The sequence below is a fragment of the Urocitellus parryii genome, chromosome 10 (genome assembly GCF_045843805.1).
Source record: "Urocitellus parryii isolate mUroPar1 chromosome 10, mUroPar1.hap1, whole genome shotgun sequence".
NCBI classification, from domain to species: Eukaryota; Metazoa; Chordata; class Mammalia; order Rodentia; family Sciuridae; genus Urocitellus; species Urocitellus parryii.
The window spans coordinates 42184575-42209147 of NC_135540.1; the positions used below are offsets into that span (position 1 = coordinate 42184575).

The following is a 24573-nucleotide window of genomic DNA, read 5'->3' on the forward strand; positions in this document are numbered from 1 at the left end:
TTAATTTCAGTCACTACATGCCAAAGTGGTAAGATTGTTAATAATGAATTTGCTCCTGAAACTTCTATACAGTGATTATAATGTTAAGTATATACATTTTATAAATACATTGAAATGATTTAAAAACTCTAGTCTGTTTTATTAATCAGCTACAAGCTGCAGGTAAAGTGTGTGATAATTTACATGTATTGCCCCCATTTAATCCATGAATTACCAGGTGAGGTTGGTGGTATTTTTCTCTTTTACACATGAGGAAACTCAAGTAATTATATGGACTAACTGCTGACAAGATGGTATTGAGACCTAAGTCTTACTTAGCTGCAAGTCAAGTTTCTGCTTTTATTTTCTTAACATTTAGCTGTTTTCTCATAATGAAGTATAATGATGAAGTAGATGATTGGGAATGATAATACTTACTTTTCAAATAAGAAAATAGAGACCCAGAAAAGGCTAGCATTCAAGTGTAGTAGAAATGGAACTTCTCAGCCTATTCTTTGAGACTTCCGTTTTCTTGTCTTTAAACTTGAGGACCCAGCTTTATCAAGCTCTTTCCTGAACTGTCCTAGGGTGGTACTACCAGGAGGCCAGTGGAAAACATTCTGAGTTTCCAGCCTGTGTTTGTACTTCAACGACAGAAGCTATACTTTTACTTGTTTTACATGTTGGACCTTAAAAATATTTCAGATGTAGTCAAGGATTATAACATCACCCTAATTTGGGAATAAAAATTTGGGCCTTTAGGTTTGGTTTGTTTCTTTTATTCTAGATGATGAGCTTATATGTAAATTAGCTGTCTTTTCCATTTTTCTGTGAAATTAGCTGACATTTCTGTGAAATTAGCTGACATTTTCCTGAGAGTAGTAAAAATTTTAACAAGTTACGTACGTGAATGTTGTTCTTGAGTGTTTTTTATAAGGCCATTCATTGGGTCACTTCTGCAAATAGTTATAATGAACTTTGTTGTTGTGTTTATTTTGTCTAGAGCATTTCAGCACTGGTATATTTGAGTCTGTATAGATTTTCCTGCTCATTATTTTTGGTAAACTAAAGAAAATAAATTTATAGGATGAGGATTTTAATTGGACTAGTGGGAAATTGTAATAGTTTGACATAGAACAACAGTTTGTTAGCTGTTATGAAACCTAAAAAATTGAAAAAAGATCTAGTATGATTTTGATATTGATTCTGTAGAAGGTCAGTTTGGATGATCTGTCAATGATTAATCTCAAACCATCGCTGAGTATTTTGTCAAGTTTTAAAAACTGGCCTAGTTCTCTTATCTAATTTTATTAAATGCAGACTCATCAGATATCTAGGTTATAGCAAATATTTTTTGATGGTTCTGAAAAGGAAAGTTGTAATTATCTGATCCAGACTGTTTTAGTCAGCCTTTTCACTGCTGTGACTGAAAGACCCAACTAGAACAACTTTAGAGGAAGAAAGGTTTATATGAGGGCTCATGGTTTCAGAGGTCTAAGTCCATAGACAGCTGGCTGCATTCCTTAGGGCTCGAGGTGAGATTGAACAACATGGCAGAAGAGTGTGGTGGAGGGAAGCAGCTCACATGATGATCAAGAAGCAGAGAGAGACTCCACTCTCCAGATAACAAAATTTATGCCCCATAGCTATGTCCCCAATGGACTATTTTCTCCTGCCATATCCCACCCGCCTCTAGTTAATCCCATCAGGGATCAATTCACCAGTAGGGTTAAGATTATAATCCAATTATTTCTCCTCAAAGCCTTCTTGTATTGTTTCATCTGTGAGCTTTTGGGGGATACCACATCTAAACCATAGCACAGACCTACTGTCTAATTATGTTTATACCAACTGCTTTTTCTCTACAAATGTTCCTCTAAACAACTGGCTTCTTACAGCCATGCTCATCAGTATCCTAGCACATGTAGCTGCTATTCTCTTTCTTCAAAACTCACATGAGGCACGTAATTCACCAAGAGCAGTGAGTCATGCTGCATCTTGTTTTCATAGAAACACCAAAGCATAAGCATATGACAGTGTTGTTTTATTTTTGGGGGGGGTAGTGTTCCCTAGAAAACAAGGAGATCAGTGAGATGCTAAATTGCAAATTTATGTGACAGACAGCTGAAAACAAGGTCATGGGTGAAAGCAGCCAAGCTCTTAGATGTTGTGCGTGTCAAAACGGGAACAAAGATTTTAATGCAAGCTCAATTTTATTCAAATATGGATCTCATTATTAATTGAGGTATGCAGCTCACTAACAGGCTTGGGTGTGGTCCCTGAACACAGCTGCTACTTTGATCTTTAATTATTATATTTTATTGCCATGTATGACTGGGCTTTTAGGTATAACTAGTGATGCCAATAAAAGAAAGGGACATGTTGGATATATAGGAACATGTGTTTTGGGCAGAGTGCAGTGATGCATGCCTATAATCCCAGCTACTTGGGGCGCGGAGGCAGAAGTATCACAAAACTTGTCTCAAAATTTAAAAAGAGTTCAGGACTTCAGTGATAAAGTGCCTTTGAGTTCAATCCTTAGTCCTGCCTTCCCCCCACATCCTTGCCAACATTTATTGTTACTTGTGTTCTTGATAATCGTCATTCTGTCAAGGTTTATTTTTTGAGAAAAGATCACAGCATAGAACATAGTATTTTTTTTTTCTGTGAAATAAGTTACTTGTGAAATTTCACATACTTCCACAAATTTCATAGAGAGGAAATTAATATGATTCCCTTGCCCTTCAAGGTGGCATCATTTTAGCACATGGATCATTAGAGCACATGTTAGGAAAAATATCAGATTAGAGGTGATGTTTTTATTTTATGATAGAATCTAGTACATTTCAGATTATTGACCATAAGAGTTAGCCATCATATTTGACTTCTCTATATTTGCATCCATTGTTAGGGGAAATTTCCATTATCTAGTTCAGTTTTGGGGTTTTTCTTTGTTTGCTTATTTTGTTTTGGTATAGGGAATTGAACCCAGAGGCATTTTACTACTGAACTACATCCCCAGCCCCTTTTATTTTTTATTTTTGATGCTGGGTCTCACTAAGTTGTTTAGAGCCTTGCTAAGTTTCTAAGTTTGTGATCCTCCTGCCTCAGCCTCCCTAGTTGCTAGGATTACAAGTGTTTGCCACAATACCTAGCTGTAGTTCAGTTTCATAAGCAAATTCCTGTGGATGAGAGACATGTCCTGGCCAGATCCTTGTGTTAATTATTATTATTGTTTCTAGATCTGTTTATTTTATGCATTTGAGGATATTATTGTATACGTCACTTTTCAAAAGTTAAACTAGGGGTCTGGGTTTGTGGCTCAGCAGTTAGAGTGCTTACCTCACATATGTGAGGCACTCAGCATCACATAAAAATAAATAAATAAACAAACTAAAGGTATTGTGTTTATGTACAACTAAAAATATATATTTAAAAAAGGTAAACTAGTTTAATGTTGTTTTACATATGGACTGTTTCAGTACAATTCAGTGAACATTTGTATATGACCACTCTTAGCCAGCCTTCCTGTTTATTAAATGATCTTTCTGAGCTCTCTGACTTTGAGTCCAGATTAGTGTTTATCATACTGAGGTTACACATTCAGTTTATAGGGTTAGGAGCAGCACCCCAACTCCCCTGTGCTGTTTCTTTTCTTTTTTCTTTTGTAAATGTAATGAACTAAACAGAATATATTTTCACAGGTTGTATATAAAAATATGTATTTTATATGTTCAGATTTGTACTGGGTAAAGCGTGTTTAAAGTAGTTTTGTAGAGCATTGGCCCAGCCCTAGTCTGATGTTTGTTCCTGGTCTGGTCTTCAATGAGATAAGTACTAAAATTCAGAATAAGCATTTAGAAACTTTGATAGCAGTTTGACGTTGCTAGTTTTTAAGCTTTTCGTAGAGGATTTATCCATTGAACGGGTGTAGAGACCAGTTAGGGTTTTGAAGTTCCATGGTGAGTCACATATATTATAAGTAGTGTAATACTAAGCGTTCTTTTAGGTCACTTCCTAATAGATTCAAATAGTGGTGGAGAAAAGGTACATTAATTCTCAGAGGATAAAGAATTTACCTTTTGGTGAATCAGGCAATTTTCTGTAGTCTCAGATTTTCTATCTCTAATGTAGAAGAGGTATCAGAATGGACAATGTAATTTTTGTTTTATATGATTCCTTTATAAAAAGAAAAGATACTAATACTTTGTTAATATTAAAAAGCTTTGGAATTTTAATTTATTCTGTATTTTATAAAATCCATTAAATTATCAACCAGATATATAAGCAATGCTAACTTCCTTTATAAATAAAATAATTTATATAAGAAAAATAATGTTTCTTAATAAGTAAAAGAAACACTTGAATGAGTTTTTTTCCTCTATAATGGTATAAATGTGAAGTAAATCACAAATAATAGAACTTCTAAAAATAAACACTTAAAAATTTACCTGATTTTTTTTATTGGATTTGTATATTATTATCACCTTTGAACTAATTTAAGATTCAGTAATGAGAGTAAGATTCTACTTACTAATCAATGAATGTGAAATTAAGGGCTCACCTAGAAATTATTAAACAAGAACAAATCTAGCCTATCTATTGCTAGAATATCCACTTTTGATCATTTATTTTTAAGTACTTTGAGTAAATAGATTTTTAAAAAGTCTAAAATTATCAAAAAATTTTTAATGTTAAATAACTGGGGAAAACTAAGTTGAGAGTTATGAATGAAAAGTTTTTATTTCATATGGTTCTCCACAAGAGATGGCAGACTGACTGTGTATTCCTAATAAGGCTATGTTGAATGATGAAATTTTATTGAAATACCTAAAAATACCCTCTTTATTAAAAAAAAAAAAACCAAACACCTTGTAATTTAATGTTTTTAGCCAAGATATGAGTAGAAAAAGAGAAGGATGCCTAGAAAAAGTTACTGGCAAAATTCTGCCTCCATTATTAGCATAATTCAGGGTGCATGCAAATATGAACCACAAAGACCATGTCTCACACTTTAAAAAGAGCAAGAACAATTAGGTATTTTGTTAATTTCTATTTGCATTTTGTTTATTAAGATATGTTATAAGTTGGCAATTTTAATCCTTTTCCTTTTCAGTTAATAAGCAGGTTTATACAGTTCAAAGTGTATACAGGCGAATTTATTGTTCAGCACTGGGATTTAGTTTAACCTTCTTCTAATGAAGTATTGTGCTAAAAGAGATACTTTTGTGTTTCATTCATAAAGGAATACAAATCCTTATAAAGGTTTTATGTACCTTAATTGTTCTGTCTCCCTGCTGTTGCTAGCTTTATCTCTTGCTGTTCCCCAGTTGAGATTCCTGGAACCATTTTAGTTCAAATGCCCCATTCCTGCTTGGGGGACTTGGCAAGGAGCAGGTGATGGAGAAGCTGCTCTCTTCATGATAACCAGGAAATCAAAAGAGAGGAGGAACTGGAGATCCCAGTATCTTCTTCAAGGACACACCCCTATTGCCTAAAATCTTTTTCTTAGGCTCTACTTTTAAAAGTCATTCCACCTCCCAATAGTGTCACTAGTTGGGGACTAAGCCTTGAATGAGCCTTTAGGGGCACATTTCATATCCAAACCATAACATACTCCATAGTACTTATCACCACATGACCTTTTTTCATCTTTTACATGGTGCTGGGAGTTAAACCCCAGGCCTCATGCATGCTAGGCAAGCATTCTTCCCTGAGCTACATTCCCAGCCTACCTGGTGACATATTTTGCTTGCTTGTTTTTTGTTTACCTCTCCCAAGTACAAGTGAGCACTTTCAAAGGAGGGATTTTGTGTTTTATTTTTACTATTGTCCCAATCCCTACAGCAGAGCCTGTTCCATCAGAGATTCAATAAATATTTGTGGAATGATTTAATAAATTCATGAAATTAATTTAGAAAAAAAGATATAATACAGATGTTTTCTTTGAACTTAAATTGACTCTGGTATAATAAATATCACTCATGAATGATAAGGTACTTATGTAAATAATTATGGTAATATAGAAAGCCAATTCTAATCATGACAAATCTGGTGTTTAATAGGAACTAGAGTCTGACCATAATATAAGGTTGTTCATGAAAATACAGTCTGATTAAAGAATAGTTACATATTGTAACAAATGTATTATGCAGTGATTATGCACATATTGTGTGAATATGTGGTTAAAATCAAATTGTGCAGGAACCTTTATGGTTATTTCAGTAATCATAAATGCTCAGTATACACCACTCCCTGCATCACTAATCACACTTCAGTCAAAAAAATCTAATTAATTTTGAATCATTGGTAGCAAATAGCCATTAATAGTTGTGATGGGGACTATGATGTAAGTTCCTTTATTTGCTCAAGACCTTAAAGATGAGGAGGTATAAACATAAGATTCTAAATTCATACCCACAAGAATATCATATGATGTACCTTGGGATCCACATGGCTTCTAATCTCAGAAGCTGGTTGCTGTTTCAAGCACATACCCAGGTTGACATTACAGAAGGAAACTTCTAGTCCAATCCTGCTGGAAAATGAAGTTATTAGAGAATTTCAGTTATTATGGATAAAAATATGCACAAGTCTGGAAAAATAAGGAATGGACTGAAACCTATCTATTTGTTTTTTAATCTTTTTATTAAGCTTCAGCTGGGAATTTTCTGAAAAACTTAAATGCTTATTTATGTAAATATTGTCCAAACTGTAAAATGTGCACTAGATACATAAACAATCTATCCATTCACATGGATATGTGTATATCATACAGTAACTTGTGTTTATATGAATTAAATCAAAGATGACATTTCCTAAATTCATTTTTAGCTTATTTATTTTCAATCACATTATTACAGAAATTATTCTGTTTCAATCACAGTATTGTGATTGAAAATGAGGGGTTATAGTTAATTGAAAGTTAATAGTTATTCACTGTTTAAATTCATCACTTTCAGTACTCCTTTACCCGAGTTTAATTTTATGACTTTCACTTTGTTTGATGTTATTCCTTAAAAAGTAATAGCATCTGGAAGACTTGGGTTCAAATTGTGATTCTGCCAGTGTCAAATTCTAAATCGTGATCATATTACTTAGTCTGTTTGAATTTCTGCTTTCTCTATTTAAAATTAAAACAATGCTACTTCCTCAGGAAGAATAATTTATGTAATAATCTAAGTGAAATTGGCATTGGTAAATGCTCAAAAATGATATTTTCTTGCTCCTCTCTAGATTTTTTTTGGTTGTTTTGAAATTTATCCCAGTAGATAATGTAATTGGAACAGTATATAATCAGAAACAGAATAATTTCCAGAGCTGCAGGGTCTAGTAGTCTACTTAGACAGTCTTCTACATCAACATTTGTCCCTGCTCACATTCTGCAAAGCAGTTCTACAAGGGAGGCAGTACCATTATCATTATGCCAACCAGTACCTAATTTCTTTTGTTGGTAACATAAGCTTGCAATCTTCATTTAGCTATTTATCCCATTTCTCAAAGAATCACTCAGTATCAATGAAGAGCTTGATAAGAGAGAGCTTAGATATGAAAAGCAAGATCTTTTTGTCTCTTTAGGGTTCTAAGCTTCCCCTAAAACGATGAAAAAATCAAGAGGATAGACTTCAGATTATGAATTGTCTTGAAAATACCACTTTTATCCTCTATATAATGCTTTGCTAGCATTTGATCTTACCAAGGTTTTCCTGAAGCAGTTAACTTTATATTTGCTGCTGAATTGTGCATAAATATAGTTATAGGTATCATTTATTACTGATATGTACTCTCCTAATATGAACCGTATTTATTTCAGGGGCATTGTAGTAGTGTCTCAATAGAGCCAGTAAAATGTAGACATATAAATGGAACTCTGTTTCACAGGCAGATCATTTGCTTTTCAAGTTCTGTTATTTTCATATTGGTATTGAAGTACTATGTGAATAAAAATATTGCTTTTTTTTCCCTACCTGATTACAACTAGAAGGGAAGGTACATTAAGTGGCAGTTTGTATTTATCAGTGGTGCCTAAAGGATGATGTGAAGCTAGTAGATTTTCAGGGAATATAACTCTATTATACTTTGCTTGCTTTTGTCAGTTCTAAAGTTATTATAGCCTGTGGCTGATAAGAAATAAAAGTGTAGAGTTTGATGGGAAAGAGGAGAATTATATTTGTCAGCCTCTTCTCTTTCATGATAATGCATGGTACAAGCCTGGCATGATGCATATCTGTAATTCTAGATATTCGGTAGGCTCAGACAGGAGGATAACAAGTTTGAGGCCAGCCTTAGTAGATTAAAAATTAAAATGACTGGAAATATAGCTGAGTAGTAGAAAAACCCCTGGATTCACTCCCAGTAAAGAGAAAGGAATAAGGAAAAAGAAGGGGATGGGAAAGAGGGGGAGGAGAGAGATGAAAGAATGAAAAACATGGTAAATTTTACTTATTCTTTTAGAATATTTTTAATTACATTACTAATAGTCCCATTTATAGTATATGGAATCAGAAGATAAGAGGTATTTAGTAATCTCTTAGCAAATAAACTGAGGTGCTGAGTCTCAGAGTTAAAAATAGGGCTTAAAATGTTATCCTAGTCCAATAATATCTGCCCCTTCAACTAAACTTTGGAATCAGCGCTGTGCAGTGTGAATTTCATTTGAATGGGTGATTTGGAAGTCTAGATGTTTCATTCATTTGCACTCAGTATAAAAGTTTGAAATAAAGTGACAGATGAACTGAAAAGTGGTATCATATAACACAGAAGGAATAATGGAAATTTAACTCTTTTTTCTGATGCTTATGGATGCCTGAATATGTTGGGCTTTTCATTGTTCAGGAATGGTTATGAGGCTTAGAAACCAAAGGAGCTGTGGTCATGTGAATTTACTTTCTAGAAGATTTGTTATTATCTAAATTATAAAATGATCTAAACCAGAGGTTGGCAAACTATTTCTTACAGGCCAAATCTTGCCTACCACCTGTTTTTATGAATGAAGTTTTATTGGAATACAGCCATCTCATTCATTTAGGTTTTATTTGCATCTTCTTTCTTTCCACAGTGGCAGAGCTGAGTAGATGAATTCGAGATAATGTGGCTCACAAAGCTTAAAGTATTTACTGTCTGGCCATTTACAATAAATTTTGTCATTTCTTTACAATGGGACATAATAAATTACATTCTTTATATAAAACCCTTTATTAAAATGATATTTTCACAATAATGGAATTATATTAATAGTAAAACTGAATTATTCTGATCTTTGAAATTCCTTTTACTTAAACTTGAGCATGTCTATCATAGAATATTTTTAATATTCTTTTTTGACTTGAATATTTTTAAATACCAGCCAGAAAATGCTGTTTCTCCTCTCAAGTTATTTTGAGTGTGGACATGAGGCACAATGGATAGATGGAATTTTTTTATCCTCATAAAATATTGTGGGGGGGCTGGGGTTGTGGCTCAGTGGTAGAGCACTCGCCTAGCGTGTGGGAGGCCCTGGGTTCGATCCTCAGCACCACATAATAATAAATAAAATGAAAGTATTGTGTTCAACTACAACTGAAAAATAAATATGAAAAAAATATTGTGGAAATGTAGAGTAAAAAAATGAATTTCTTCCCCCTGAAGTCAAGTAAATATTGTAAAATTTTGCACAAAATTTAAAGATAATTTTAAGATTTGCAGAAATAAATGAGAGACTATAGAAAAATACTTATTATTAATGTGATAATTTTTTAAATAAAGATATAGAAAGACAACAATCGATACATCTTTTTTGGAATATTCTAGAAGATTTAGGCCTTGACCAAATCCATTTATGTGGAATATCACAAGATCAATTTGAGGGTTGCTCCAGTTAATTTTTTAAAATCCCTCCCGTCATATTGAGTAGAATGATATTTTAGTTGATTCTCATTCTTCTATGAAACTAGTCTCTAATAATTTTGGATTCTTGTTACCTTTGAAGAGTACTTGTATCCATATATATTGGGGTTTTTTTCTACAAAATAACCACATCCTTATTGAGAGGTTAGAAAAGAGGGAATCACTGGAAAGCCTTTTTGCTTGGGTTGATTCATATCTTTAAAATGGATGAAATTTGTTTTGTGTTGAAAAATGAAGTCTTTGAATAAGCCTTGGGATAATAAGTCTCCCACTCCTAACTAGATGGATGACTTTTAATTTTACCCTTTTATATTTCAATTTCTCATCTGTAAAGTAAGACACTATCACTTATATTACAGGATTATTTGGAATAAAATTGTTTTTATAAATTTAAGGTAGCTGTTTTTTAGTCTACAGTTCCTCTTATACTATTTAAATTAGCTTGAATTGCCACCTTGTAAAATAGTTTGTTTCTGAGAGATTTTTAAGTATTTAGGCATTAACTATTTAAACTTTGAAGTAACTAGTCAGGGTGATATCACTTACACTCTCTCGTGTTACTATGATCGTTTTCTTAGCATGTATATCATATGCAGCTATCTTATTTATTGACATGTCTGCTTCCTGTGTTACAATGTAGATTCTAGCCTGAACTTTGACTTGTTTACCACTGTGTTTCCAATTTCTGGAACTGTTTTTAAAGCTCAATAACTATTTGATGGATGGACAGATGAAAACATGATCTCAAGTGGGAGATGTCAAGTAACACAAAACTGTCACCAAAACTGGTTATTTAAGTTGGTCAGTATTCAGTCTTCAGTCACAGAAAATATAGCAGTATACCATGAGTGGAAGAAATATTTATTAAGGAACTAGCATTGTTTGCTATGAGATTAATATTTAGGGAAAAACGTGGACATTGGTGTTAAACTTACTAATGATGAGAGTTATTTAACACTTCTAAGTTTTTCTTTTTGTAACCTAAACACCATATTATATATATAAGGCCTTTAATTCATTGTTGAGCCCAGTAAATGATAGTTGTATTGCTGACTTTTATGCTCTCATTATTTGTAATAATGGCAGATATTTATTTAACCTTTTAGAATTTAATCTAATGTTCTCCCTCCCCATCCTTTTCCTCCTTGAAACTGGTATACCCTTTTGGATCAGGGAAGCTCAGTAGAACTAACTACCTTCCTCCTTTCTCCTTGTTCCTTTGCATCCATCCATCAGCTCCTTAGCTTGATTTGTAACTGGTTGATGAAAATTTCTTGTCAAACTTTCATCATCTGTTTTAGTCACCTGAAAAGGATCATTACAACAGAAATACTCATTCTTACCTAAGGAAGTATTTATCAAGTGGTAACTGTCATCGTGAATATGTATCAGAGCCTCACCTGATTTAAAGTAGAGCCACAAGCACAGTGTACCTCATGTACCCAGGTGGGCAAGAGCAGTTTCCCTGCTTGTGTCCTCTTTCCTTCTTTCTCTCTTCAGAAAGTCTGTCCAACTTTGAATTATTTCTTTCTCTCACTAGGAGGAACAATCTACTCTATTAGTTCTTGTAATAAGATAGAGAAGATGCAAAAAGGCAGAGCAAAAGTGAGAGTGTGTGGTGTGTGTGTGTGTGTGTGTTTGTGTGTGTGGTGAGCGCAGCCTTTGATAAGCTAAAAGCTGTTATAGTGTGCATAATGATGCACACTATAATCTTCATTTATAGAAAATAAAATATTTACATATTTTTAAGTCATTTTGGATTAAAAAAATAAAACACTGGAACATTGCCACAAATGATCTAAATGTTTAGGGTTTGAGATTTGGGGATAGAAGATTGAATGAAAGAGCAATAAAGTTTGGAGAAATTGTTTAAAGAGACATCTCTGCACTCTATAGAGTGCTCACTTTTTCCCCCTGGAGTGTCTTTGTTATTGCAAATTGACAACTTTGCAATTAAAGTGATTAATGATGTGCCCTAGTGTTTTTGGGTCCTAAGGTCAGTGGGCCCAGAGATGGCCATGCTGTGGGAAACTTTGATAGAACTCATCTCATAGAAGATGAACCACACACCCTACTCTTTACTGTATGACTGTTTATGAGTTTAGTATATTAGATGTGATTGAAGGAGTCGCCAAGACAGTGAGCAATGTGAATAATTTTATCAGTTTGGTCTGTTGCCTAATTCCTCATTATTAAACACTAATATGAAAATTCATTCATGGCTATTTTATTAACTAAATAACATGTTATTTTGTGAAGCAGTTTAAAAAAATATATACATTGGTTAAAAGCATAATTTAAGGATAGCATCATTTGTTGGGTGTTTGTAAGATGAAGTTTTGCTTGATTCTTTTGAATCTAATTCATGATGGAGACATTGCTAATTCATTAATTTTTCCCTTATTATTCTAACTAGGACATCACATTTCTAATTTTTAATAAATCTGTCATGAATCAGAACTCCTTTCAACTGTTCAGAAGCTCTGAAACTGGTTATAATGAATCAGGGATTTTTATTTTGGATACTGTTTTTATAAGAACCAATCAACTTTCAAATAGATTGTTTGAGCCACACTGATGGCTTTGTTCTTTGAATTCCACAAGCCAAGGGTGGGACTGAGCTAAGGCACTCATATCTCACCATCATGGCCTACTCCTGTACGGTGGCTTCACACCAAGGGGAGAGAGAACAATAAGCAAATTGTTGAGCCTGTGGCACTAAGCCATTGCCAGCTCTCCGGTGGTTTGAAACTCACACACTACATGAAAGTGACTTGTGATGATTACTGTGGTTCAGAGGGGAGATATATTATCCCATTATGAATGAAAAGAAAAGTGCAAGAATAATTTTTTATAATTACTCCTAAGTTTTTAACCATTCATTTATTTAAATATCTTTGAAAAATAGTCTTTTTCATGGAACCGGTGCCATTTCTAAAAGAACACTTTCTTGACAATATTTGTCTAAAGGAAAAAAAAAACAGGTAATTATGATTAATTTAATTTTGAAAAATGCTTTTTCTTCTTATTATGTTAGGACTTTCTCCCTGGGCACTATTGAAAATAGATATTCCAGTTTGATGAAGAAATAGAATTTTCTTCCTTAAACTTTGGTTAAATTATGTTCATAGGCTTTGAGTATCTTATTAAACATAAAGTTCAAGAAAGCAGTAGTTTCATTAAAAAAGATAATTTGTATAACAAAAACTTTTGAGAATTTTAAGAACTGTAATATTTCTTTCCCTTAAATTTAGCCACTGTGGGACTCAAGTAAACATTTCAGACTTTACAAACTTGCTCCTTGGTTAAATATTTCTTTAAAATAGTGTTTCCCAGAGGGCCACCCCTCCCAACTCCAATTTTGAGAAATGTTTCTTAAATAATTAGTTCTCCTTCAAAGTGTATGGGCAATAATCCATAGTCTGCTCTTCTTTTAGGCATTTAGAGTCTCTGAGAAGTTTAGCAGCTAAGATATTGTGTAACTTTAACTCCATATTTTCCAGATATCTTTGATAACAGAACATGTTTGTGTATGTATTTTGTTTTGGGGGAACTGTTTTCCATGAAATGTGCTTTGAGAAATAGTTTTCTAATTACAAAAAGTAGTGCATGTACATTGTATAAGATATCACTTAGAGAGACCCTCTTCTAAAATTTTTGTGTTTTCACCCTTTTTTTCCATATATTTATCATTACTATATATGCTTGGTATCATATAAAGGAAACATTTTATCATGCAATGAAAGATTCTTCCTTAAGAATATTTTAATTGGTTCATCTTTCATTGATGGTTATATTCCAATTAGCTTTTTTCTTGTGTATTTAATAGTTTGTTTCAAATTTTTTACTATTATAAATTATGCAGTAGTACACAAATATCTTCATGCATAAAGTCTTTTTTGTACTTCAGATTATTTCCTTATGACAAATAGCATAAAGTTGATTATTGTGTCACAAGATGTGAGATCTCCCAGTAACATAGAAGTATTCTCACAAGTATTATATATTAATATTTTTAAAAAATCTTTATACTATTGTAAGGAAAAGGTGGTGTATCTTTTTATTCTGTTCTTTGATGAATAGTAACCTTTGCTTTTTAAAACTAGTATCTTTGTTTTTTATGTCTTATAAGTTTCATTTGTAATGGATTATAAATTTTCTGAACTACAATACTTTTAGTGTCATAAAAATGTGTTAATTGTGGGGCTGGGGTTGTGGCTCAGTGGTGCAGTGCTTGCCTGGCACTTGTGAGGCACGGGATTTGATCCTCAACACCACATAAAAATAAATAAATACAACAAAGGTCATTTTGTCCATCTACAACGAAAAAGTATTTTTTAAAAAAATGTCTAATTATACTCATGTCTAAAATTTTTGTAGCCTACTGATCTTTTAAAATGTAACTACTACAATACAGATTTTGGTACATGTTTTTAATGTGAATGACTTATCTTTACTCCAAAAAGTAAAGTAACACACTAAAATGTGTTACTTTACTTTTTGGAGTAAAGATAAGTTAAGAGTATTTCAGTTAAGAGATTAAGTTAAGAGATTTCTGCTAAGAGAAATTGTCTGAGTACCCATGGAAAGTTGTGCAACTGCACAGGGTAGAACCTATTGCTGTAACTGAATGTTAGCATCCATTTTAACTGAAGAGTTCAAAATTTTTCTGAAATCATAAACTTCTATAAATAGTCATACAGAAATCGTAACAACCCCCTGATTGGCATGTAATAAAATAAGGAACCTGGGGATGAGGACATAGCTCAGTTGATAGAGTGCTTGCTTTGCATGCACAAGGCCCTGGATTCAATCCCAAGGACCAAATAAATAAATAAATAAATAGTAAGGAATCTTTTCAGAATTTAATGATTCTATGACTCATTTGGTGGTTAGTTTTTAAAACAAGAAAACTAATTTTTATTACATCTAGTGTTGACAATTTTATTTGACATTTAATTACATGCCTGTCTCTTTTCCCCTCCTCGAAAAGGGTGTTTGTGTAATGAGTTCAGTCCTAGGTTTTTGAAGGCATGTTACCCTTTCTTTCCCTGTCTTAATTCACGTCATTGCACTTGTAAGACGTTTTTACCCGGACACAAATTGGGCCCATATTTAAATTGCAGATTTAAATTTTTTGTGTGAATTCAAAATTTCAAACTGCATTTCTATAGAACTTTACATGGTAAATTATGTTAGGACTCATTCTGTTTGTTCAGAACAAAATACATTTATTGGATCCCAAATGTAATGAAACGAACCATTCTGGGGCATTGTTATTGCTTATACTCTTTAAATTAGAGCTAACAGCTCTAAAAAAAAAAAACAAAGAAATTTGTTTTTGTAGACATAGAATATATGTATTTTATCCCATGTTTAAAGATCTAGCAACTGTTAAATATCATGTTCTTTTCACCAATTGTTTTTATGTTTCAAGAAGTGCTCCATGTACTTTAAAGTGTTCAGATGAAAAAGAATACTGGCTTCTATGCTTTGGCAAACTTTCAGTAATGTTTTGGGTGGTTTTAATAAGTAAACCCTTTGCAATTACATCTTATTGTGAAATTTCAATGAAAGGAAGATTCCACTGTTCTGTACTTGAACTTGTTTCCTTTGCTTGTTATAATAACCCTTTCAGCTAAGAGAAATTGTCTGAGTACCCATGGAAAGTTGTGCAACTGCACAGAGTAGAACCTATTGCTGTAACTGATTGTTAGCATCCATTGTAGCCTTCCATTAGGTTAGCCAATTGTTCAGTCAGTGCCTGCCCTAGCGAACCAAATTAGTAGTTGTTGGAAAATTCAGTTGCTGCTGAATGTGTTGATCAGAGTTCATTGTTAGGTTATGCTCATGGAGATCCCATATCCTGTCCTAGTGTCTTTTAATTGTGATCTATTGTCTTTCTAAGTAAAACAATCTCTTGGTTTGTAGAATAAAATTATTATCACATAGTATTTACCTCTTATGCTTACATTTCTTAAGTTATGCACCTATGGCTTATCCTCAGACTGTCTGATATGAGAGAGTGTAATTGCTTCTGGCATATTAAGTGTAACCCACACCTTAGCATTGAGTAAAGTATCCCTGGTTTTCTCATTGTGTTAGTTGAATACAGCTAGTACACAGTAATGTATAAAAACAGAGGGCTTCCATGCCTTCCAAAGCAGTTTACATGAACTTGAATTTTCTCATTTGAAAATGAGGACAATAATACTTTTTACTTTCATTATTGTCATGATTATATAATTCCTCCAAACCAGTTGTTGCTGTTTAGTTTACACTAACCAAAATGTATATAGTGCCAGAAAACATGTTACAAATAAAGTTTCACTTGGAATTTGTAAATATTCAATTTATATGCATGGATTTTTGTCTGTCTTTCCTCTCTGCCTTCAACACTCATTACTGATGACCTATTACATGCCAGGCACTGTGTGAAGTTATAAAGATGGCGCATTCTCATTGCCTTTATTAAAAGTATAGCCTAGTGGAAGAAATTACTATTTATTTCTTAGAATAGTAAATACTTTAATTTGACAAACACTTAAGAATATAAATACAAAATACTCATTCAGTGATTCAGTTCAACCTGAATCATCTTCACAGACCCAGCACCCTGTGGATATGTTCATGGGTATTACAGGAAAAGGCAGATACTGCTAAAGATTAAGATTCAAGTTAGATGGTTGAGAAACCTCTCAAGGTTTAAGGTGTCATGTTTTTACCTTATGCTTTAAGAGGGGGAATAGCCTCAATTTAAAGATTGAAAAAGGGGTGTTAGCAAACAAGATTGATGTTTATCTTTCCTCATTTGAATTTATAGTGAACTGCTAATGAGTACTTTGTGTGTAAGGACGTTGGTTCTTGCAGTGTTGACTTAATTATGAATAGACAAAACTAGGAATTATGAAAATATAAATTCTGGTGATATACCATAAATCGATATATTATAATAAACTATACACTAATAAGAAATTATAGGTTTGCAAAAATTCATGGCTTTTTTTTCTTTTTTTCCCCAGAGCATCTGCAACACCCAAGCCTGAACCAGCTTCTGTTCCAAAGGTGCGTTTCTAATCTAGCATCAGTAACTTACCACATGATTGTTCCTCCTGAGTTTCTGTAATTTCTATTTTTGTCTCAGGCCATACAGACCTTTAATTTATAGTCTTACAATTCCCCTCATTTTCTTTCTTAAAAATGAAGAGGAAGTAGCACAGTGGCACATGTCTGTAATCCCAACAACTCAGGAGGTTGAGGCAGGAGGATCACTAGTTCAAAGTCAGCCTCAATAAATTAACAAGACCCTAAACAACTTAGTGAGATCCTTTCTTAAAATAAGAAATAAAAAAGGCTGGGGATGTGGTTCTGTGGTAAATCACCCTTGTATTCAGTCCCTGGTACCAAAAAAAAAAAAAGGAAGAAGGGGAAAATGGAAATCAACACACGCAGAATTATCATGTGTAATTGTACCTTTATTTTAAAACGTTATTTCTAAGGCCAATGTTATTAATAATTTATATCCAAATTTCTTCTTTTATATTTAATTTAAAATTTTCCATCTTTATTCATTTGTTTGCTAAGAAAAATAAGTGATTACTCAAAATGTGTATCATAATAAATCATTAATAACAACCAAAAATTACATTTCAGAATATTCTTCGATTAGGTTATTGGAAAGTACCCTTTTTTCTGAAATACATTCTCAAATTGTCCCAAACCATTATTCATCTACATTTGATTTATATTTTTTTAAGTTTCTCTCTCTCTTTTTTTTCTTTTTATTGAATTACTTATTACATTGATTTACTTAGGCCTTAAGCTACTTATTTTTCTCAATTAGCTTTCTTGTTAAGATTCATTTAGATTATTTTTTCTTAAAATTAAACATATTAGAGTTATCATTGTATGTTTTCTTAAAATTTTTCTTTTGAGATGGTAAATAGAGATTTATTTTTGAATATTATATAGGCTTAATTTGATTTTTAAAGAACATTAGTAAATATGCTTTGGGATAAAGATTGATAAATTCTGTTAATCTTAGGAAGAATTGATCTTTCTTTTTTTAAAATATTTTTTAGTTGTAGATGGACACAATATCTTTATTTATTTTTATGTGGTGCTGAGGATCGAACCCAGTGCCTCACACTTGTAAGGCAAGCGCTCCACCACTGAGCTATAGCCCCAACCCCAAGAATTGATCTTTCTTATGAGTTATTTTTTTTCTTTGACTGATGGTAATGAGGAAATATCTAAGATAATTTTTTCCTCTTGAAACTATTAAATATTTATTTTGGAAAAGGGAAAGAATTCTATCTCTGAATCATATCTTAAAACATTCAGAGAGAGAGAACACGTGGATTATATGAGAAAAGACTTAGGTTTGTTCATCTGTTTAAGTTTTTAAAAAATTCTTTATTTAAGATAATTAGAATGTATATGTTTCTGAGTTAGATGAAAATTATTTCATCCTTCATTTTTAAATGGGAGAGTTTGAAATGTGCTGCTTCCGAATGAATCAAGTAATCGTACTGTAGAAAGAAATTAAACATGTTTGAAAGATGGAATTATAATTGAAGCTCTGGTTATTTTAAAAACATTTCAGTTAGCAATGTTTTGTTTATTATGGGGTATTTAAAAACTTCTCCTTTGTAATGTAGCTAATTGATACTTAGATGGCCTTGATGCTTCTTGATGGTTTCCCTGCTATTTACTAAATATTTTGGAATTCCTTTTATTTTTATAAATAAAAATATGCTTAGTATACAACTCCATGATATGCATGCTGGGACCAGTTAGTGTGCATGTTACGCTATATCAAATCATTGTTTTTACTGGAAATGTGTGATATTTGAGCTTCTAACATAATTGTGTTTGTCTTTTTAAAAATCAGCTGTGCATTCTTTTCAGTGATTATGTTTGCATGTATTGGCGTGTTTTGTGTATGTTTATTTTTATTTCACATAGGGAGAACCTAAAGAAGTAGTTAAACCTGTGCCCATTACATCTCCTGCTGTGTCCAAAGTCACTTCCACAACCAACATGGCCTACAATAAGGCACCACGGCCCTTTGGTTCTGTGTCTTCACCAAAAGTCACATCCATCCCATCACCATCGTCTGCCTTCACCCCAGCTCATGCAACCACTTCATCACATGCTTCCCCTCCACCTGTGACTGCTGTCACTCCTCCCCCATTCTCTGCATCTGGACTGCATGTTAATGCCAATCTTAGTGCTGACCAGTGTTCATCTGCACTGAGCACTGGTAAAACTGCAGTTAATGTCCCACGGCAGCCCACAGTCACCAGCGTGTGTTCCGAGACTGCTCACGAGCTAGCAGAGGGACAGAGAAGAGGATCCCAGGGTGACATTAAGCAACAAAATGGGTAGGTGACTAAAGGGGCTTTCTGTTCTTATCAGAATTCTTCTTTTAGGTAATCTCCAAGAAACTCTTAATCTATCTTCCCCACATTCAGCTGTTACTTTAAGGAAGGTGGAGTTATGTTTGCTTCATTAACATGTGGCCTTATATTACATATATACAGCATTGTCTGCCAAGCAATTATGGGTTAATCAAAACCCAATTCTACATTTTAATGTGTTATGAACTGTGTAACATGCTGTGTGACTTTTCCTCCACCTCCTGGCACAACATTGCGCAGCTGGCACTTATAATGCAAGGCAAATCTTGAATCTTTTTTCCTCAAATTTTCCATCCTTTTATTGCTCACCAAAAGCTTAAACAGTATGATTATAATTGTTCTCAGCTTACGTATGTCACCCTATAGGAAGGGGAAATGAGGAGTTTTTAAAAAGCCCTATCTCCCACGAAGTAGTGTAGAAAATAGAAAACAAATCAGTTTTTGACACATGTCTATATGAAGGAATGCATGGACCAATACTCTTTAAAAGCAAATCGTAGGGACAGAACAACAAGGAATGTTTATATAGTGTCCAAAGCATTTTATACATTTTTTAAAAAATGAATGAAAAATTTAGTGGAAACTAGATATATAATGTTAGCAGAAGTTTTTGAAAATTTGTTATTTCCTTATAATTTTTCCTTGAAAACTTATTGACTCATTTGAGCCCCACAGTTGTAATTTCAGCAACCGTAATTTATATCATTTCATTTATTTAGGGATTCAATGAAGGCACCTTAAAGCAAAGCCATTTACACAAAATCATTTTGATTTTTATTTATTTGACAAAAATGTACATTAAAAGGAAAATAATTTGTACACATGATGGTTTTCTCCCATGTCAGTTCCCAGGAAAATATAATTAAAATGATTGTGCGGATAGATCCTTTCTGTTAGATATAATCCCTTCCGAGAATGTTAATTCACATAATGAAGAAGCAATGCTTTCTGCAGCACTGCTGCCATGGTAACTTGGGAACTTGAAAGAGAAAATGGCAGGGTTCCAGGTTGCTGCTGAGAGCGCAGGAGCTCTGCAGGAACAGCTACTGGGCTGTACAGATGGCTTTCTGGTTGTGAGTGGCTCAAAAGTTTTGATTTCTTCTTTAAAAGCAAACAGTAATGAAAAATAAGAGGGGGCCTTTTAGGTTGCATCAGAGGCATTATAAAGATTTTTGTAAAATAAATGAATTTAAACCCATGGACATTAAATATGAAATGTTTAGCAGAAGATTTTGAAAATTCAGTCCTCATTTTTCCTTTTTGGGTGTACACTTAAAAATGGTCTAAGTTACTAACTCATTTGAACCCATAGTTACAAAATTACATTTCAGTAAACTGTATGTTGAGAAAAACTAGTGTCTTTCAAAGAATGTCATTTCTTCTTTCCTGTGAAGAAGAGGAACAGTACATGGGGTTGAGGTGTGTTTGGTTGTAAACTTTTTTTTTCTGTCTATTTTAAGATAACAAATTTTGGAATAATCAGAGTAGATAACCTGAAAAGATGCTGCCTGTTAAATACTAGCCCCACAAAGAAACTAAAACAGAAGTTTATTGTTTATTAAATTCCAGATTCAATAGGAAAGAAGCTCACTAAAGTCAAAAGTCTTTTCTCCTAACACATCTTGAAATGTATTAGAAAGTCTTCTTAATAGAAAATTGTAGAAGTAAAAAGCAGATTGAGGTTATAGATTGGATTTAAAACAAGTTTAAATTTTGTGCTTAATAAATTAACACAACTCTGATGGTTAAATTTGAAATGATTTAAAACATTATTTTTGAGCTGAAACAAGGAAGTGATGTAGTTTCAGGGCCTTATGGTAGCTTCTCAGTCATTCAACAGGTGTTCGTTAAGCACATGCCTGGCGTTCAGCACTGTGCAAAATTTAGGAGAAAAGGGATTATTACGTGTTTTGCATCATTAACAAGCAAATTACTGCTTTGCCTTTGCAAACTGGATGTGTTTAAAAATAACTTGATCTCAAATGTTGTCCAGATGTTAGGACAAGGAAAACTTGATTATTCTGAAAACAAAAGTGTGTTATCTGTGAAATTCAAAGACAAATCTGTAATGCTCCTTCTCTCACTATGTTTAGAGAAATAAAAAGTAAATCACATTCTTTATTAGTCATTGATTTGTCATCTTGGAGAGTAGATTTTGGGGATATTGTCAAGTACTTTTTATACTTAAGTGTACTTTTTATACTTAAGTTTTTACTCTTCTATTTCCCAGATGTTTATTATGTTGGCAGAATAAAATTCTTATAATATTGAGAGTTGTTGCTTTTTATTAATTATTTCTTATTTTAGAAATCATCCATCCCATGACCAAATAGTTAAAAATTCAGAAGGATATAGAGTTAAATGCCTGGGTTATCTTTTTCTTTAAGGCATCACGAAGACTGAGTTTTTGAAAATGATTTAAAGTGGCTATCTAGTTTGCCTCCCAAATATGTATGATTGATAAACATTAGACACAAAAAAGAGTGTTTCAATTAAGCATCATTACTAAGAATTAATTAGCTAATCATCCTAATATTATGAAATCTAGAAATTATATTGCTATTTATAGAATATTTCTTAATAATACTAGGTAATCACTCCTATTCCTTCTTACAAGTAATAATGATTAAGGCACTTCAAAAAGTTTAAATCTTTCTTCTACATGTACACATTATTGGTCATGGCATTCTGTTTTCTCTACTACTCTGCTTACTCTGAAGAGCAGAATGGGACTTTTTATTTTCCAGAGCAAAAGGAAAGCTGTTTTTTGTCAAGTAATTAACTAATTTCCCTTTTCATTTGTCCTTGCATTATAATGTGCCACTGCTTTCTGAAGGTAAGTCTCTCTGGTATCCTATATTAATTTCAATGTGGTTGGACTGCAGTTTCTTCTAACAGTTTTTATATGGTGTTTTGAAGAACCTGGCCTTGGAATATACAAAAAATAATTATGTAGTTGTAATATTTTAAAATGCTTTTATTTTTGCAGAAAACACACGTGACAAAGTTAGTATCCACATTACTGGAGAGGAAATATGGTGATTTATATATGAGTAAACAGCATGAATGCCCAATTTTTGCAAAATTAAATTATATTTTTGCAAAATTAAGTTAAATTTTGCAAAAGTGCTATAATTTAAAATAACCACATAGTGTTTTGAATAAGTTTGGTTTGCATTGTTATGTTGTGGTAAATTGCTTTATAGTAATAAATAGTAGTGTTTAAGTTATGTTATTAAATATATGTGGAGTTTGCTGTGGAAAGGTTGAAAAGAGGCAGTGGTTGGGGGAATGTAATTTATATCAATCAAAACTGTTAGAAGATAAAGATAGAAGAAAAAGCATAAATATTTGTATCACTAGTAAACAGCATATGTAAAACTGAATTAATATTAAAAGTTAGTGTTTCCTAGATTAAGTTCTCCAAGAAATTTTTTAGTGTTTTTTTTTCTTGGAGTTTTAATTGAGTAAATGTTTCTAGAAGATATTGATATTTTTATGTGCAGTTATATGTGTGAATGATAGACAGCCAATACACTATTGAAATCAGTTAAGAGAGATAATTGCCAGGTTTAATGAATGTCACTAAGAGCATAGGCATTGGGAATCACTATGGTATAACTTCAAACCTTGTTTTTGACATAAAACTGGTTAGTAGTTAGCTAGCTTTAAAGCTAAGGAAAAATCACATTATATAAGAACTTAAAATAATTTTGCACTAATCAAGTTATGATTATTCTGAGCATGTGTTGAAATTCTTAATCCATATTATAAAGTAAAATTGAAAATATGAGATATCTAACTTAGACATACCCAAGAGAATTAACTTGAGTTATTAGAGAACTCCTTTCTAAACAGCTATGGTCTCATTGATTGTATAGTTTTATGTTATTTATGTATAGGAATGTCACACACCAGTGTATAATAAAAATTATCAAACCCTGATTTATTGTCTTTTAAAAGTTAACTTCTTATAAACAACTTTTGCTGGTTCCTGGGTTCCAGTATAACAAAAAATTTGATTTGGAAAGGGGGGACAATGAAACTGGAAAAAAATAAATTTAAACTTACAGATTAAATATAATTTTTAAAAATTCAAGATTCAGAGTCATTAATTTGTTAGGTATTACTATGCATTGTGTATTAGGTATTCTATGCATTGTGCTGTGTGTCTCTGAATATATTATATGATCTAATTCTCATGAGAACTGAATGTCAAGAGAGCACATAATTTTCTCAAGTCATGTGTCTTGTAAGTGATTAGCTGAGATTTGAGCTTAGGTCATTTAAAGCCAAATTTTGATGTGCCTTCCAGTGTATCACCTGCTTTTGACTTGCTTTTTTTGTTAGTTTGAGTTAGTATTTGTTTTTATAATGACTATGGAGTTGAATCAAAAGCTTATAAGTGAATTGATATTTTTTGTTTTTGTTTTGTTTTGTTTTGTTTTGTTTTTGAGTAATAAAGGCATCTATCCCAACAACAAATCAGTGTCTACATAGTTTTCAAAGTGCCTTCAAATATGTTAAAAATGAGTCCTCTTGGGGCTGGGATGATAGCTCAGTGACAGAGCGCTTCCCTAGCATGTGTGAGGCACTGGGTTCGATCCTCAGCACCACATAAAATAAATAAAAAATAAAAATATTGTGTCCATTTGCAACTACAAATATTTAAAAAAATGAATCCCCTTACAAAAAGTCCGAAGGAGGCCCAGTGTGGTGGCATATGCCTATAATCCCAGCAGCGCAATTTACGAGACCCTGTCTCAAAATTTAAAAATAAGGGTTGGGGATGTAGCTCAGTAGATAAGTACCCCTGGGTTTAATCTCTGATACCACCAAAAAAAAAAAAAAAAAAAAAGGACAGAAAAATTGTAGTTCATTTCATAATTGAGGAACACAGGTTTCTTTAGATTACAATTTTCCTAGAGCAAGGTGAAGTGGGCAACACAACTAAGGCCAAGTTAACTGGCTGCTTTGGTGATAAGTTTGCCACTTCTCTGCACTATTCCATTTGAGTACATTTTTTCTTAACAATATGGAAATACTTGTTTGACATTAAAATTGGCATCTTTGGATTAAGATCAATCAACCCTCCATTTGATGTTCTTTACCACTAAAGTTTGCACTAATCAAGTTATGATTATTCTGAGCATGTATTGAAATTCTTAATCCATATTATAAAGTAAAATTAGAAATATGAGATATCTTATAAAGTAAAATTGGAAATATGAGATATCTAATATCTGCCTGCAACTTCATGTTGAGATAAAACATTTTTCTTCAGCTT

The 24573-nt window shown here is 32.7% G+C and overlaps 1 protein-coding gene across 2 annotated transcripts in view; it reads left to right on the forward strand.

The window, feature by feature from the left end:
- The window catches only part of Pdlim5 (PDZ and LIM domain 5), a 220885-nt gene that overhangs the window by 109698 nt on the left and 86614 nt on the right, over positions 1-24573 (forward strand). Inside the window, exons 4-5 of one of the 2 annotated variants that reach the window (XM_026407459.1) lie at positions 16887-16929; positions 22276-22292. In XM_026407459.1, coding sequence (XP_026263244.1) covers positions 16887-16929; positions 22276-22292 — 60 coding nt within the window. Of the gene's footprint in view, positions 1-16886; positions 16930-18718; positions 19251-22275; positions 22293-24573 lie in introns of those variants that run through there. The other variant, XM_077803615.1, reaches the window with a different exon arrangement.